The sequence below is a fragment of the Trichogramma pretiosum genome, unplaced genomic scaffold (assembly GCF_000599845.2).
Source record: "Trichogramma pretiosum strain Unisexual culture from Peru unplaced genomic scaffold, Tpre_2.0 scaffold75, whole genome shotgun sequence".
In the NCBI taxonomy this organism is placed as follows: Eukaryota; Metazoa; Arthropoda; class Insecta; order Hymenoptera; family Trichogrammatidae; genus Trichogramma; species Trichogramma pretiosum.
This window is the reverse complement of record NW_019641613.1, coordinates 540456-555339: the sequence shown is the minus strand read 5'-3', so window position 1 is coordinate 555339 and position 14884 is coordinate 540456. Positions and strand designations below refer to the sequence as shown.

The window sequence follows — 14884 nt, the reverse complement described above, 5'->3', positions numbered from 1 at the left end:
AGACAGAGAAAAAAGATGCGCGCGCGCTCGAACATATAATAAAATGAAAAGTAAGCGGGGAATATAACAAAAAAATAACGAGAAAAAAAAGGAAAGAATTTCGATGGCTGCGTCGCGAGAGGACAAAACAATTTGAACTTTTTAATCCGACGCGGCGGGCCCCCAAAGCAGCAGCAGCAGCAGAGGCAAAAGCTTTACTCCTTTCTCTCTCTCTCTTTTTTTTCATTTTATTCGCTTCGATATTGAGATGCAAATGCTGTTTCGCGGCTGGCTGTGCCAGTACCGCTACCACCACCATTGACCCCCTCCCTCTAGCGCACCTATTGTTCGATCGAAAATACGCTCGAGAAATAAGAGAAAATTAATAAAATCTCGCGCGAACACAAAAGTTTTCTCTCTCGACTCCGCGTTAACGCGCTCCTATACATACAGAGAAAACTCGAGGATAAATTAAGGTTACGTATACACACACCCGCGCAAGAGCCGAGAGATAGAGAGCGACGAGGGGGTATTTTTTCTAATCTCTTTTTTTTTCGATAATCCGTAAGTGCCTGCTAGATAGTCCAGGAAAGGTACGCACTTTGGTTAATCGGCTATAGCAGCAGCAGCAGCAGAGTGCCGAAAACACGTCGGAATTTCTGGCCGAATTATACGGATGTATATAATGTTTATGCACTAAAAAGACTAGCGCAGAATGGGGATGGGGGCTAAGGTCAGTGGATTTGACGGGGCTTGAAAAATGCGCGCAGAGAGCCGTGGCGGCGGGCGCGCGCTTTTATATATAACGAAGATTAAACTCACAAAGCTCTCGGAGTACGAGCTTGCAAGCTCGCCCGTATATATACACGATATATATACATGCTTAAAACACGGGGCGCTTGGATAAACCTCGACTGCTCTGCTGCTGCCGCTGCTGCTGGGGGTGTTGATGCATAAAATACAGCAGCAGCAGCAGCTTTTATAACTTCGGATCGAAGGTCCTTCACGCCGTTGATTATCGATTTTAACATGCAAGAATTACTAAAGTGCCCGTGCGCGCGAGCGAGTGTACATGCATGCTCTTTTCTCTTCTTCGTTTTTTCTGCGCCCCCTTCCCTCCTCTACTTCGTTTCTTCTTCGATTTACTCGTTCTTTTTTTTGCTCTCTCGTTGCGCTATACGTGAAATATCGAAATTCGTTGTCAACGTTAGATAGAGCCGAGCCTCGAGTGTGTAAGAGGGAGAAAAAAAAGCCCATCGATAATATATATGGCATGCGAGCTATGCAGCTCGTCGATACATTAATTTTCCGAGCTTAATTAGCAGGCCAGTCACGCGCGTCATCGAGCCTATCTTTCTTTCTTCTCTCTCCCTCTCGCTTTTCGTTGCATTTTCAGAATTGCGATTACTAATACTTTGTAGAGTCGCGAAGTTATACGCAGTACATGAAGTGAGCGGGAAAGTTCGAAATTCGTTACTTTCTACGAGCCCTCGATCAAGGGGACCGACCTGTACGTTAAAAGCTTAAATTCAGCTTCAGCTAAAAATAGCTATATAAATCGAAATAGTGGAAAATTTTTTATGGGATAATAAAATATGTTCATTAGACACCTTATTGACCAAAACAACTTCTACCCAACCTCTGAAATACCAATTACATCACTTTTTTCATAAGACGAAATGTTGTGTTATAAATCATTTGCCGCATGAACTTGAAAAGAGTTTTTCATCAATATTGATCTATGGGGTCTCAAAATCTTCAGAAAAGTACCCTCATCCATCTAAGCGGAGCAGAATTTTGAAAAATTGCGTACAACTTGATATACACGTCAAAATGTGACAATTTTTAAGAAAATTAGTATTTTATCAACACTAAATGCCATATTTAAGCTCTTGGAAAAAAACAAACTTTTTTTTCAAATTCTGCCCCGTTTGAGTGAATGAGGGTACTTTTCTGAAGATTTTGAGACCCCATTGATCAACATTGATGAAGAGTTTACGTCAGAATCGCGTGACAAGTAAATCCAATTATAATATTTAGTATTATGAAAAAATAGGCGTAATTGGCATTTCAGAGCTTGGGTAGAAGTTTTTTTTGGTCAATCAGGTGTCTAATGAATTTATTTTACTATCACAAAAAGAAATTTCCACTATTTCGATTTATATAGCTATTTTCCCCGTTCCCCTTAATCATCGCGACTTAATTTCAAATTCTATCGCTAGATGTCACTTTCAAATCCACAAGTAAATACATCGAGGTTATACATCAAGTGTAATTCATAGTCAGACTGGTCTATGACTCAGTGAATCATAGACCAGAACTTCTAACGACGATGAAACAAAACAAAAAAATACAGTGTCCCGTGTTACATAATCCAAAGTGCCATTATATCGTATACTCACGATATCGATGAGCTGCGACAGTCTGAGTCCCATCTTGACGGTGAGCCGGTCGCTGTTGTTGCCCACCGGCCTGATGAGCCTGTTGTAGTTGGACAGCAGGTCGTCGTAGAGCCGCTTGGCGTCCGGATTGGCCGCGGACTCGCGCGCAGCCAGCATCAGCAGCAGTAGCAGGGCCAGGAACAGCCAGTTTGTCGCCGGTGCACCACCGTTATCGAGGAGTAGCGGCACGCCAGTAGTAGTCCGCCGCCAACGACTCCTCGCTCTTCTTCTTCTTCTTCTGTGTGTCGTTGATGCTGATTTTGTTTGTTCGAGATGAGGTGTTGCTGCTGCTGCTGCCGATAAGGACGACGACGATGTCGATGACGATGTCGATGACAAAGATGACGATGACGATGACGATGACGATGATGACGATGCTGATCGAGAACGGCAGGCGCAGCCAAAACGGCTGCCGCTATTATCGTTCCCGTCTCCTCCTGTTCCTCCTTCGCCTCCTCCTCCCACTTCTTCCTCTCCTGCGCTGCAGCGTCCGAGCGACGTACTAGCATCCTTGGGCATCGTACGCCTTGTCCACCCCTTTTCGAAGAAGAGCAAAAAAATTAACCGTATAAATAACTGTTTATCGGGTACATAGGGCCGAAATTTCGATCGATCGATAATGTATATAAATACGCTGCCTGCTGGGGGCGGCTCGTTTTATATTATTTTTTCCATCCTCCCCCTTTTTTTTACTTCGTCTTCGGTCTTCTCTCTCTCTCTCCTTCTTTTTATTAAAGTAGCCAGCTGCATTTTCGACACGTTTTGACCCAAATGGCCTCAAGTATTTCAAAGCGCGCGCAGCTTCGCTCGAGATACACACTAACCCACACACACACACACACGTAGAATCTAATCAAGCTAAAAGCCAAAAATAAGGTAGAATGAGAGAAAAAAAATAATAAAAAGAAAAATGAAAAGAAAATGAAAGAAAAGGAAGAAGACGTGTGTGAGAGTGTGAGTGTATACAACAAACACGCAGCACGTGTGCTGCTGCTGCTGCTGGCAGCAATAAGCAATTGTATATATAGTGGGTCAGTGTTATGTAGCCGGACTGACGGCTATATGAAGCTGCGCTTCGTACATGGCAGCTGGCAGACAGTCGGACGGACGGACGGATGGACGGGTGGGACGCGCGTATCGTGGTCATTACCAAAAGCGCGTTATATCGCACAAACACATAGGTAATATACACACATACACGAGCTTTCGGAACTCCATCTATACATATATAGGAGGCTACGAGGCCGAGAGTTGCCGAGCAGCAGCAGTGCGCCTTTATACAATCTCTCAAGGCGGCCGTGACTGAGTCTAAGGGTCGAGTGAGCTAATTATGTCAAGAGAGAGAGAGAGAGAGAGAGAGAGAGAGAGAGAGTGAGAAGACTGCGGAAAGGGCCTCGGGCGAATTTTCCCAACCGCAACACACTTGCACGTAACTTACACACACACATACACGAACTTGGCTTAAGCTCTCTGGCCTTATGTAGATTCTAGGAACAGTTTCGAAACCGCCACGTACACACACACGCTTACTTGTATATATGTATATAGACCTACGGTGTTATACTTGGGTCTCGTCGTAGTCGTCGTATAGTCGCGAAATCGATCATCCTGCCTGACTGCGCTTTAAACACACACACACACACACACACACACACACACACACACACACACAGGTGTACACGTATACCTGAGCCTATAGTCTATACGTATAGAGCTTGACTTAACGCGCGCGCGCCCGAGACTTTGCAAGCCCAGTAGGTATTTACTCTCGCCTCGTATCAATGTCGGCGGCGGCGGCGGTCGTCGTCGAAAGATATAGGCTTGTGCCGCTTATTTACACTTCTCGCGTCGAGTAGTGGTGCATAAGTAGATTAGGTCAGACCTAATGCATAGACGGGGCATCGGCAGTATACCAGCAGTGCACACCGGAGCTTGCGGCTGCGAAAAACGAGATGAAAAATAAAAGAACAACGTTTGTGTGTGTGTGTGTGTACTTGGCTGGTCTATGGGGCGAGAATAATCCTTTCTTTTTTTTCACCCATGCACACGTGTGTGTCTCTTATTATTCAAGTGCGCCACGGCTACCGACGAGAAGCTCTTGTACAAGATTATAATGCGTGGCAATGGCACATAGACAGCCACGTCTATAACATAGCCTGGCTCTCTCTCTCTCCCTCCCTAGCTGCCAACCTCTCACTTTGCGTCCGTCCGTCCGTCCGTCCTCGTTGCTAATCGCATTATAATGCCCCACGTACGCATCTACTTATGCACCGTATATCGACGCCTCTTACGAAAAGTAGGTAGTTTACGTGTTAAGTTAAATGTAAACTTCCTACTTTTCGTAAGAGGCGTCGATATATACAGCTGCAGAAGCAACAGCCAACGCGCGCGAAGCTCCACGCCCACCGTGGAGCATTATTTTCCTTAATACTCCTGCACTACTACTGCACTACCCTGAACTAAGCGATGGCACGACGGCGAGCTCCTTTGATCTTCTTCGTGGCGAAGAGCGAGAGATAGTGGCTTCATTAGGCTGCCGCGTTTTTTGTCACTGTACTATCGTCTCTTCATCTCTCGGGCTCTATCCCCGTAGTTAATACATACATACGCGCGCGCGAGCTTATAATTATTCTTTCATAAATAATGACGAATACAGCTAGCGCTGCTGCGCGTTATAATGCACAAAGGCTGCAGGTGCGATAAAAACGGCGTACAAACGACTTTTTAAGAGGCTGAAATAAGGCGTGTAGCGTGAAAGCTCGTAAAGGATCTCGCGCGCTGATGTGCATATAGCTTTGAGGCGCGAGCGACGCGGCAAAGTGTTTTCAACCTGAATATTGATAAGAAAGTGCCGAAAAAGGTATACGTCGACGCCTACGCTGGCATCAGCAGCAGCATCAGCAGCGAATCGCGTGCAACAAAGTGAGAGAAAGAGAGAGAGAGAGCTATAGCTAGGCTGTGCAGGATATTTTGGCCTGACGCGCGCGCATAAAGTCGCTTAATTAATCATTCAGACCGACAGAGAGAGAGAGAGAATACACGAGAGCGAGCTTGCGCCAGGCAGCAGCAGCAGCAGCAGCAGCAGCAGCAGGGAGAGATCAAGGTCGCTTTTCATTCTCTCTCACTCTTGCTCTTGCTCTCTCACTCGGAGAGAGCTTGATAACAGTTGGCTTATACAGCCGCGCCCGCCCGTGTCGGGGTAAAGCCATCAACGCTAGGCTTTATATAATGGCACTGATGACGTAATTAAATTCTCTCTCTCTCTCTCTCTCGCTCGCTTCCACTCTCCGGAGCTGATCGTTATGGCTGATGACGACGATGTCCGACGCGATATATAACACACACACATACATACACACAGAGCCACAACGCGGGAGCTTGCGATGCTCGTTCGACGGTCGATCAACTTGAAATAATCATAATAAACGACGATAATAAAGCGGAGAGCGCGGAGAAAGATAGATTAAAAGAGAGAGAGAGAGAGGATGAAAAATAACGAGTCGACGAGGGAATGATTTTTTTTTCTGTTCGATCGATTAATCGAAACCCAAAGAGGAAGGCGAGCGAGATCGCGAATAGAAAAAAGTTGCAGGGGCCAACGTCCAGCCCCATCGGCATCGCCTTGAATTTTTTTTTCTGTATCGTGTATCGTATTATACTTGTACACGTGTACACGCATCGGCGCGCACCTCTGGAATTATGTCACACGGAATACGTATATGCACATGCACAAAGTCCACTCGAGTCGGCGAAATTTAATCGTGCTACACGTGCCCGCCCGATCATCTCGCCGTGAGCCGTCGAGGACGCAGCTTTTTACATACACAAACCAGTGGCACACAAACGCGCGCGTAGCTCGACTCTCCTTTTTTAACTTCATCCTTCCGTGAACATGATGTAATAACGCGTCCGCCGGTGAGCGGGGCACCGCGTTGCAGGTGTAAAAAGAACAACGACGACAAAAACAACGCGTACGAACGATGTCATTGACGTATAAAAATAGTCGGCAGCAAATAGTCGAATATCACGATACTCCTCGTCGTCGTCGTCGTCATACTTTTATACATAACCATCGCTTACTTTTTATATTCTCGCGAGCACTTCGTGTCGTCGTCGTCGCCATACGTATAGTAGCAGCGGTACGGTACACGTGCCATATATGTATACGAATTCGCGAGTATATAAACCCCACCCCACACAGCTGTTATATACATATAACGCGTACGCGTAATATGTGGTGGTACGTGCATACAAGTATATACTCACTCGCACACACACACACACGGGTACGGGTAGTGCGGACCTTTCGTTGCGTTTACGGTCAATGGTTAGATAGGGTGGCTTCACTCACTCGTTCGCTCGCTCTCTATACATGTAACACTCCGGGCTTTATAACGCCACCATCGACCTTAGCCTTTATATAATGTATACCGTTATATTCGGCCTCGTGTGTACGTGTGTACGTGTGTGTGCATAAATCACAGCTGTTCAATCGACTACGCGACGCGCTTATACGTGTGTGTGTGTATACAAGCCTCGCTGTAAAAGGCCTAATTACTCTCGAGCTCGTTCGCTGAGCAATTATAATATAGATGAGCGGGTATTACATATCGCGCGGTATATATATACATCGCTGTTGCACTTTTCAATCTATCTATACCGCATACACGGTATATACACCGCACGGTACTATATAGCAACGGCACTCGACGAAAAATCGAGCCAAAGTTTGGATCGCGATCGACGACGACGACGACGACGATCGTCGACTTGCGGTTTTGTATCAGAGAGCTAACGATAAACGCGATGTACACGCACGTGCAGCTATAGGACGTGGATCAAAAGTTGTCGACTGAAACGCGAACTATATGTATGTAATAACCACGAGACTCGATCTTTCGATGTGTATACACGAGCGATATATCGCGCGGTTAGCTGCGCTGCTCGCGTGCAGATTTATATGCTTGCGCGATATACATGTATATAGCGAGAAAGAGAGAGGAAGAGAGAGAGAGAGAGAGCGATTCTAGCGTCAGCAGTCGGAGTTTGTTAAACTTGATTTGGAGCCGCAAGGGGACCTTTGGCAGTTCGCCGCCGCTTTTGCATATATAGCCGCTCTATATAGCTAGCCGATGCTGCCGCCGCCGCTGCTCTCAAGTTTACAAAGTGCAAAACCCGCGACAGATAAGCAATTAATTAACATAATGTATACAGGTATATATAAATACACGTTGCCTCCCGCAGAGAGTCTCGAGTTGCTGGCGTGGCCGTAGTCGTCGTCGTCGGCTAAGAATTAGCGACTCTGCGTGCGCATATTATTATAATAGTTGGACAGCTTGTACGCGCGCAAGCGGTATTCGCATTTAATTGTAATTATCGCATTGTGCTTTGAAAGCTCGACTCTCGAGAAAGAGAGCAGCGCAGCAGCTTTAATTGCCATTTATAACGAGAAAATATTTCGTAAGTAATTCTCAGCGAATGGAAAGCGCGGTTTACGATTTGAGTGATCCGTCCAGATACATTCATTTTACATAGATATATTTTATTTCCCGTATAAAATGTGTATCTCGCGTATCTCGTATCTTATAGCCGCTGCATCGTGCACAGCTGCATGTCGCCGCGAGGGCAGATTGCGCTGCCGCTAAATAAACTCGACTAACGTACTGTATACATATACTATACGCGCTTATGTACGTGTGTGTGTGTGTGTGCTTTCGGCGACGCGACTTTTGAATAGAACGAGTCTCGGCGAGTATATATACGGCCCTCTCTCCCTCTGTGTACACGTACACAACGCGTTATATTACACACATACACACACACGTACGCGCAAGTTTCGCAGCCCGACAACGACGACGGCAGAGCGGCGTTAGCACAGAGATCGGAGCACGTAGATTTCTAGTGTATAACTCGCGTGTGTTGTGTGTGTGTGTGGCCTATATGTATATGTGTAACATCGGTAAGTATATACCAGCGCTACGTATCATTGTCGTCGCTTCGTCGTAGTCGTGATATGCATCCCGAAAACCAACCGCGACTTCTGGATATATAGTGTATACGCGCGTATACCCGTGTGGTTTACTGCAGGCAAGAGAATAGATAACAAATGCAAAATCTACATATAGTACACGTACACGCGTGATAAAGGTAAGAGGGGCAGAGAGAGAGAGAGAGAGAGAGAGAGAGAGGGAAATTTCATCGAGAAAAATGTGTGTCTCTCTTTCTCCATGTTCTTGTTTCGCTCGCTTCGTTGTCATTGCCACGCTCGAGAGGGCTGAGGCCTTTAAAAAAAAAAAAAGTAAAAACGGGTGGCGGCGGCGGCCGTTACACAAGAAGCAGTCATCGATGCAAAATTTAATCAAGGTTAAGCCTCGAGAACCCGCAACGACGAAACGAACGTTCAGAGAGAAACGAATGTAGAGAGAGAGAGAAAGAGAGAAAGAGGAAAAGAGAGAGAGAGAAAAAGTCAACGACGACTCTGCGAGCTCGGGGTACAAGTGCAATTAACTGAGCAATTCGTGACTGTTGACACGTACACGAGTCGTACACGCTACATTGCCACCCGCTACCTACTACCACTGTATATATAGCAGGTATATACCAATGCTCCAAAGGCGTGAGCAAAATAAAAGGGATATTATGGAGCTCGTGCCGTGCACGCGTACACATCTATATATACATCTATATACAGCGAATGAATTTAGCTACTTTGCGCGCGCGGCAAAAGTGAGACGCGCAGCAGCCCTGTACAATACCACTTCTATGTTCAGCGGCGCAGCTATACACAGAGGTGCATTATGTATATACATACCTACTACGAGCCCGATCCGTGCGACTGCGAATCATTCGATAAGCGCGCAATCGAGCGAGGCGTCGAACGGCATTATCGATATAAACGTACACTTCTATAGGGCACGTGTGCTACGTAATACGTATCGAGAGAGAAAAAAGAGCGAGAGAGAGAGAAGTGCTACGTAGACGAAATAAATATCAAAAAAGAGAGAGAGAGAGTGCCCAGAAATGTAGTTGATGGAGTAAGAGGAGTGAGAGAAAAAAAACGTGCTGGAAAGTCGCGTCCTTGCATTTTGCAGCTCGACTACGCTACGATGACGATATGACAACGAGAACGTTATAGTACGTAGCGCGCGAAAAGAGAAAAGAGCTAGGCCAAAAGCTCGCCATCTCTCTCCCTCGCTCACTCGCTCTCTCTCTCTTTGTCGAGCTGCTTCGCGTAGTTGCTGCTGCTGCTGCTGTTCTCTCTCTCTCTCTCTATCTCTGCCCCTGGGCAACATACATACATCGCGCACATAGTCTACTCATCCTGCAGCAGCAGCAGCTCCTGAGAAAGCGCATTGTCGAAAATCGTACACTCGCCTTGAAATTCGAGACATCTTTGGCTCTCTCTCTCTCATTCCGTCCAAAATATATAATATACCCGAACACACTCCTCTGCAAGCTCGCATATTATACGCAAGCTCTCTCTCTCTCTCTCTGTCTCGCATTGTTGTTTAAATAAATGCGCGCGCATCTCTTCGTTGTCGAAGAAGAATAAGTGGAAGCATATATAGAAGCATGTAGAAAGTAAGAAAGGAAAATAAATTGAACGCACAGCTGCTGATTTAACGCTGCGCTTCGATAATTGCAGAAACTACATGGCGCAGCGCACGAATTATCTGTATATTTTCTCTCTTGTATCGTACGTATATTACGCGCATACACGTATACAATATATATAAAAGTACAGCAACCGAGAGAGAGTTGGCCAACGTCCTGATTATATGCTAGCAGCAGCGGCGCAGCGATATTATGCATGGTGTACTGCTGCTGCTACCACCACACAACGCGGGGCGCGCGCGCAACCCGACGCTGCAACGTTAACTTTTTAATGCGCTGCACATGCATACATATATACGTGGTGGATATGTACCGTGTACCGTGTCGACGACGACGTATCCGCAATTCTACGCCTCGCTGCGCGGCTGCGCCTTTGCGTGCGCCCCGCGCGCGTTTCTTCCTTGCGCCAACGGCGTTTTATTTTTTCAGCTTCGTCATACTTTCCCCCCTTTTTTTTTCTTTTTTGCTCTCTCTCTATTCTATTCTCCTTTGTACCGCGTAATATCGATAACTATGTAATGCACCGCGGCGAGAGAGAGATTTATAAATGATGATGTGTGCGTGACGAACGAGTAAACGAGACCGAGCCCGAGAGCTTGGATTATTCAATTTTGTGTTAAAACGACGAAAGCTCGCGCGCACAATTTTACATTGTGTTATGGATGTACCGAGGTATACAAGGTGTATGCACTGGAGGCACGTGTACCTATGTACATATACAATGTAGAGATATAGATATAGATATTATATAGGCAACGGGTGCGGCGCGGCGCGCTGGAAGTATCAGAGAGAACAAAATAAAAAAAAAAAAGAAGGGCCAAAAAGTCGAGCGAGAGAAGAGCGAGAGAGAGAGAACTCATTGTTCCGTTAGACTGAAGCTTTCATTTGCCTTTCCACTAATTGGTACACAATGAGCTATGAAAACAGAGAGAGAGAGAGAGAGAGAGAGAGGGTGAGCTTTTTTTTATCATAATTATACTATATATGTGTGCCAACTGTATAAACCTGGCGTTTCGTTCGCAAATATAACCTATTTCGACGAGACTCTTCTATACGGATATTTACCACCACCATCGCTACCACCAAACGATGAGAGAGGCAACATCCGTTCGCTGTTTTTTTTTCTTTTACAAACACCTGCAGCATATAATAATATAACGCGCGCATCCGCGCTTATTTTTTCATTTCTTTTTCGCGCTGTACATATCTGTATACACCTGCTTGAGCGTGAACAAACAATCAATCCCGAGGTTTTATTTTCATACGCATATATTTAAAAAAACAGAGTGGCGATATAAAACGAAGAGTATACCACAAAGTTCGAAATTCGATCCAACCTCGGGTAAAATACATTCTCTCTCGCGCTCTTTTGGCGCATTATAAATGTGCGCTCGCGCGCGCGCGTGTACTCGCGAACGAGTGCTTTATTAAGCTCTGAAATTTTCCATCATCGAAAATTTATATAATATACATCTATATATACGGTGAAAAAGGATTTAATTCGCTACGAACGCGACTCGGAAATTGCGAACGACGACGTGGACGTGGACGCGGGGGACGTCGACGACGTAACGGCACGGTCGTATGTTTTTCGAATTATATGCCCCGCGAGAAAGGGGAGAGAGAGAGAGAGAGTATATAGGGCGGGGAACCAAGCAGCGGTTACGTACGTATACGTACGTGTAATTTTCGACCGAGTAAATATAAAACGCCAGAGTGAGAGCTTGCGCGGGCTCGCGATAAATCTCATTTTCACATTTGGCAGCGCGCGTATAATGCGTGCGCCGCCGCCACTGCGTTGCATTACTGTAAATATATATAATGAATTCACTTTGCCTTGTGTGCATTACGTGCGTTTGGCAGTCGTGAGTAATTCGTCGCCAAAACCCAAAAAAAAAAAAAAAGCTTCGAAAAAAGCTCGACGGTCGACACAACTCGAGAATCTTGTACACACTCAAAAAAAAAAAAAGATGAATAAATAAGTAAAGGCGTTCTCGCTCGTACTTTTGTCAGGTCGATGCGAAATAAACGCGACACCGCAAGAATCAAACAAGCCGCCCATATATATGGGTGTGGATGTTCAAGTTCGCGCTGGGGTATGGGTGCACCACGCGCGCGCGAGTGTATGTGTGTGTAAAAGCTTTGTGCACTCCAGTTTCGCAAGATACTTCAAAGCCTTCGCGCAGCATGTGTCAGCTCTCGGCCTCTCGCAGTGTATATTTGCCTGTGTCCTGCTGACAAACGCGGCGGAACTTTGTTCCAACTTGAACCTCGACAAAGCATATTTATATATGTACTAATACACACGCCGCGCGCGAATTTATATACGTGTGTGTGTGTGTGTACGCGAGCTTTTGCGCGCCTCCGAACGCTGAACAAAAGCTCGCTTTCTGCTTCTCATTTTGACGTACGCATACACGTATACGGAGCTATTTTCTGCTGTACATGACACACACAGACACAGTCACGCGAGAGAGAGAGAAAGAGAGCTTGCGCCGCTGCTCCCCCTCGGGGCGGTGTGTGCAGCGGCGACTCGCGGAGGTTACGATTTCCAGACCAGATTTATGACGAACTTAATTTATTTTACGGCCTTGTATATACTACGCGCGCCGAATGCCCCGATAAAAGTCGGCGGCTGGCTATATGGCTAGGCAACAACGTATATAAGCGATATATCTATACGCGAGCTGGCGGTACGCGATGCGCCGCTGTTACCCCCCGCCTATAGTCGTGCGAAAGAGAGAGAGAGAGAGAGAGAGAGAGAACGTGTTTGATCGTCCCTCCTCCCCTTCGTACGTGTGAGAGATAGAAAAACTATGGTCGGTATTGGATCGACTGACTTTTATGCTAGATAATGTTTAATAATAAAAGTTTCGTATTGATGCCGGCCCGAAATCGAATCAGCAATTCGTCGAATCAAACTTCATCGCTGTATATACTTGCCAATAAATCTCGACTTCGTGCCTACATACACGATATCGTGCGAAAAACACGCATTTTTTGCTTTTTAGTGTCATCGTCGTCTCGTCGCGTGCGCGAGTGAGAGAGAGAATCGCAGGCAGCAGTCGCAGAGAGTCGCAGCGAGTCAGTAGTACGAGTCGAGGTGTGGTCGGCCATTCAGCACTCTTATATACAGACACAGCAGCAGCAGCCCCCCGCATATACACACACTCGCTGCTGCTGCTGCACACTGCACACTGCACTGGGGTAAAACGCACACACATACACATACACATACAGAGGAGGGAAGAGGTGGTAGAAGCAGAGGAGGAGGCAGCAGCAGCAGCAGAGAGGCTGTGTGTGGTGCGGGGGATCAATTACGCGCGACGCCGCTTGGAGGAGCCGTTGACCCGCTCGACTCGACTCTGCTGCTGCTGCTGCTGCTGCTGCTGCTTTGCTCTGCTCGTTCGCGTTCAGCAGCAGCAGCAGCAGCAGCGGCTGCAATGACTGCGATGACAAAGTCGTGTGTCGCGACGTTAGATATATATTTTATATACGTGAGCGCGTATATAATGTACCAGCCCCTCGCGGGAGGGGCTGCTGCAGCTGCAAGCTCACTCGTCGTCGTTGTCACTCGACGATGTTTCATTATTATTTTTTTTCTCGCTCTCTTTCGTAACGATATACGCACGACGATGATGATGTTATAATACTCACGTAGAGCTTCCTCGGGCCGGGCACATCGCCCGCGGGCCCCTGCCGGCTGCTGCTGCGGCTGCCGCTTGCCGGAGACGACTCCTCGACAACGACGACGACGATGCGGCGCCAGGGGGGCTATCGCCGCAGCTCGCGCCGTCGAGTCGTCGTCTTGGCTCTTCTTCGCCGCCTCGATCCGATCGTCGAGTCCTCGCGCGCTGGCAGATAGCGCTGATTCTTCTGCTCGTCGTTGTCGCAAGCAGCCCTCGGGGCCCTGTCGTAGCGCACGCCCGCGACGCGCATCACACGCGCGGCACACACTCGCGGCTGGGCCACCCCTTGGCGCGTTACGCGTCGTAATAATATCGTATTATTATTTCGTAAAGTTGTCTCTCTCTCTCTTTCTTTCTCTCCTTGCTTTTTTTGGAGGGGGCTGGTGGTAAACAAGGTGAAGGGCAGATTTGTTGTTGTCGTCTTCGTCGTTGGACACTAGCGGCCCGCAGCCTGAACTACTCCAGCCACCAGCATCGCCAAGTCCAGCCGGAAGGGCCCAGCGTACAACGAGCACCAGCACCAGCTCGGCGGCCCCATACTGCTACTGCTGAGCCGCTGCTTCTCCTCGCATCTTCGCATGACGCAGTCGTCGTGTCGTTGATAATGAATGCGCGAGGAAAGAGAGAGATGGAGAGAGCGACTTCTAAGGGTCAACGACTGATGATTTACTCGTCTTCACGGTGGCGGCGGCGGCGGCAATGACGACGCAGGCGTCGGCGAAGGCGGCTTCGATGATTCGACACATCGAGCGGCAGAGCGGCTCTCTCTCTACACACGAAACACTGTGCTCGCAAGCTCGAGGAAAAGCTCGCTCGTAGAACTGCGAAGTAAACGCGCACTGCACGAGGGGGTTAAACCCTCGAAACAACGAACTAAAAAAACTTTACGATGAGAAAAATGATAATACAAACAGGAGAATCGTATTTTGGCAACGATTTTTTTTTCAACACACACTGACACCTTCTGCTTCCTCTTGCATATTATCTTCTTGATCTTCTTCTTCTTTCTCTTCTTCTTCCTCTTCCGATCGTACGTGAACGTGTGTGTGTATACAAATCTGTGTAACTTACTCTACGTGTGTACGTTGTGCGTGTTTGTGTTTTTGTTAGTTAATCGCGCGTTCGAGAGAGAGATATACGGAAAAAAAGCTCGATTGAGCT

At 47.1% G+C, this 14884-nt stretch overlaps 1 protein-coding gene across 2 annotated transcripts in view; it reads right to left on the bottom strand.

Annotated features, from left to right (window-relative positions):
- Positions 1 to 14013, bottom strand: part of LOC106653607 (acetylcholine receptor subunit alpha-like 1) — a 32445-nt gene extending 18432 nt beyond the window's left edge. Inside the window, exons 1-2 of one of the 2 annotated variants that reach the window (XM_023458716.1) lie at positions 13692 to 14013; positions 2382 to 2957 (exon numbers count right to left, since the gene is read on the bottom strand). In XM_023458716.1, the coding sequence (XP_023314484.1) occupies positions 2382 to 2939 (558 nt within the window). In that variant the 5' untranslated portion in view covers positions 2940 to 2957; positions 13692 to 14013. The remainder of the gene's footprint in view (positions 1 to 2381; positions 2958 to 13691) is intronic. The other variant, XM_023458717.1, reaches the window with a different exon arrangement.
- Between the last annotated feature and the right edge of the window lie 871 nt (positions 14014 to 14884).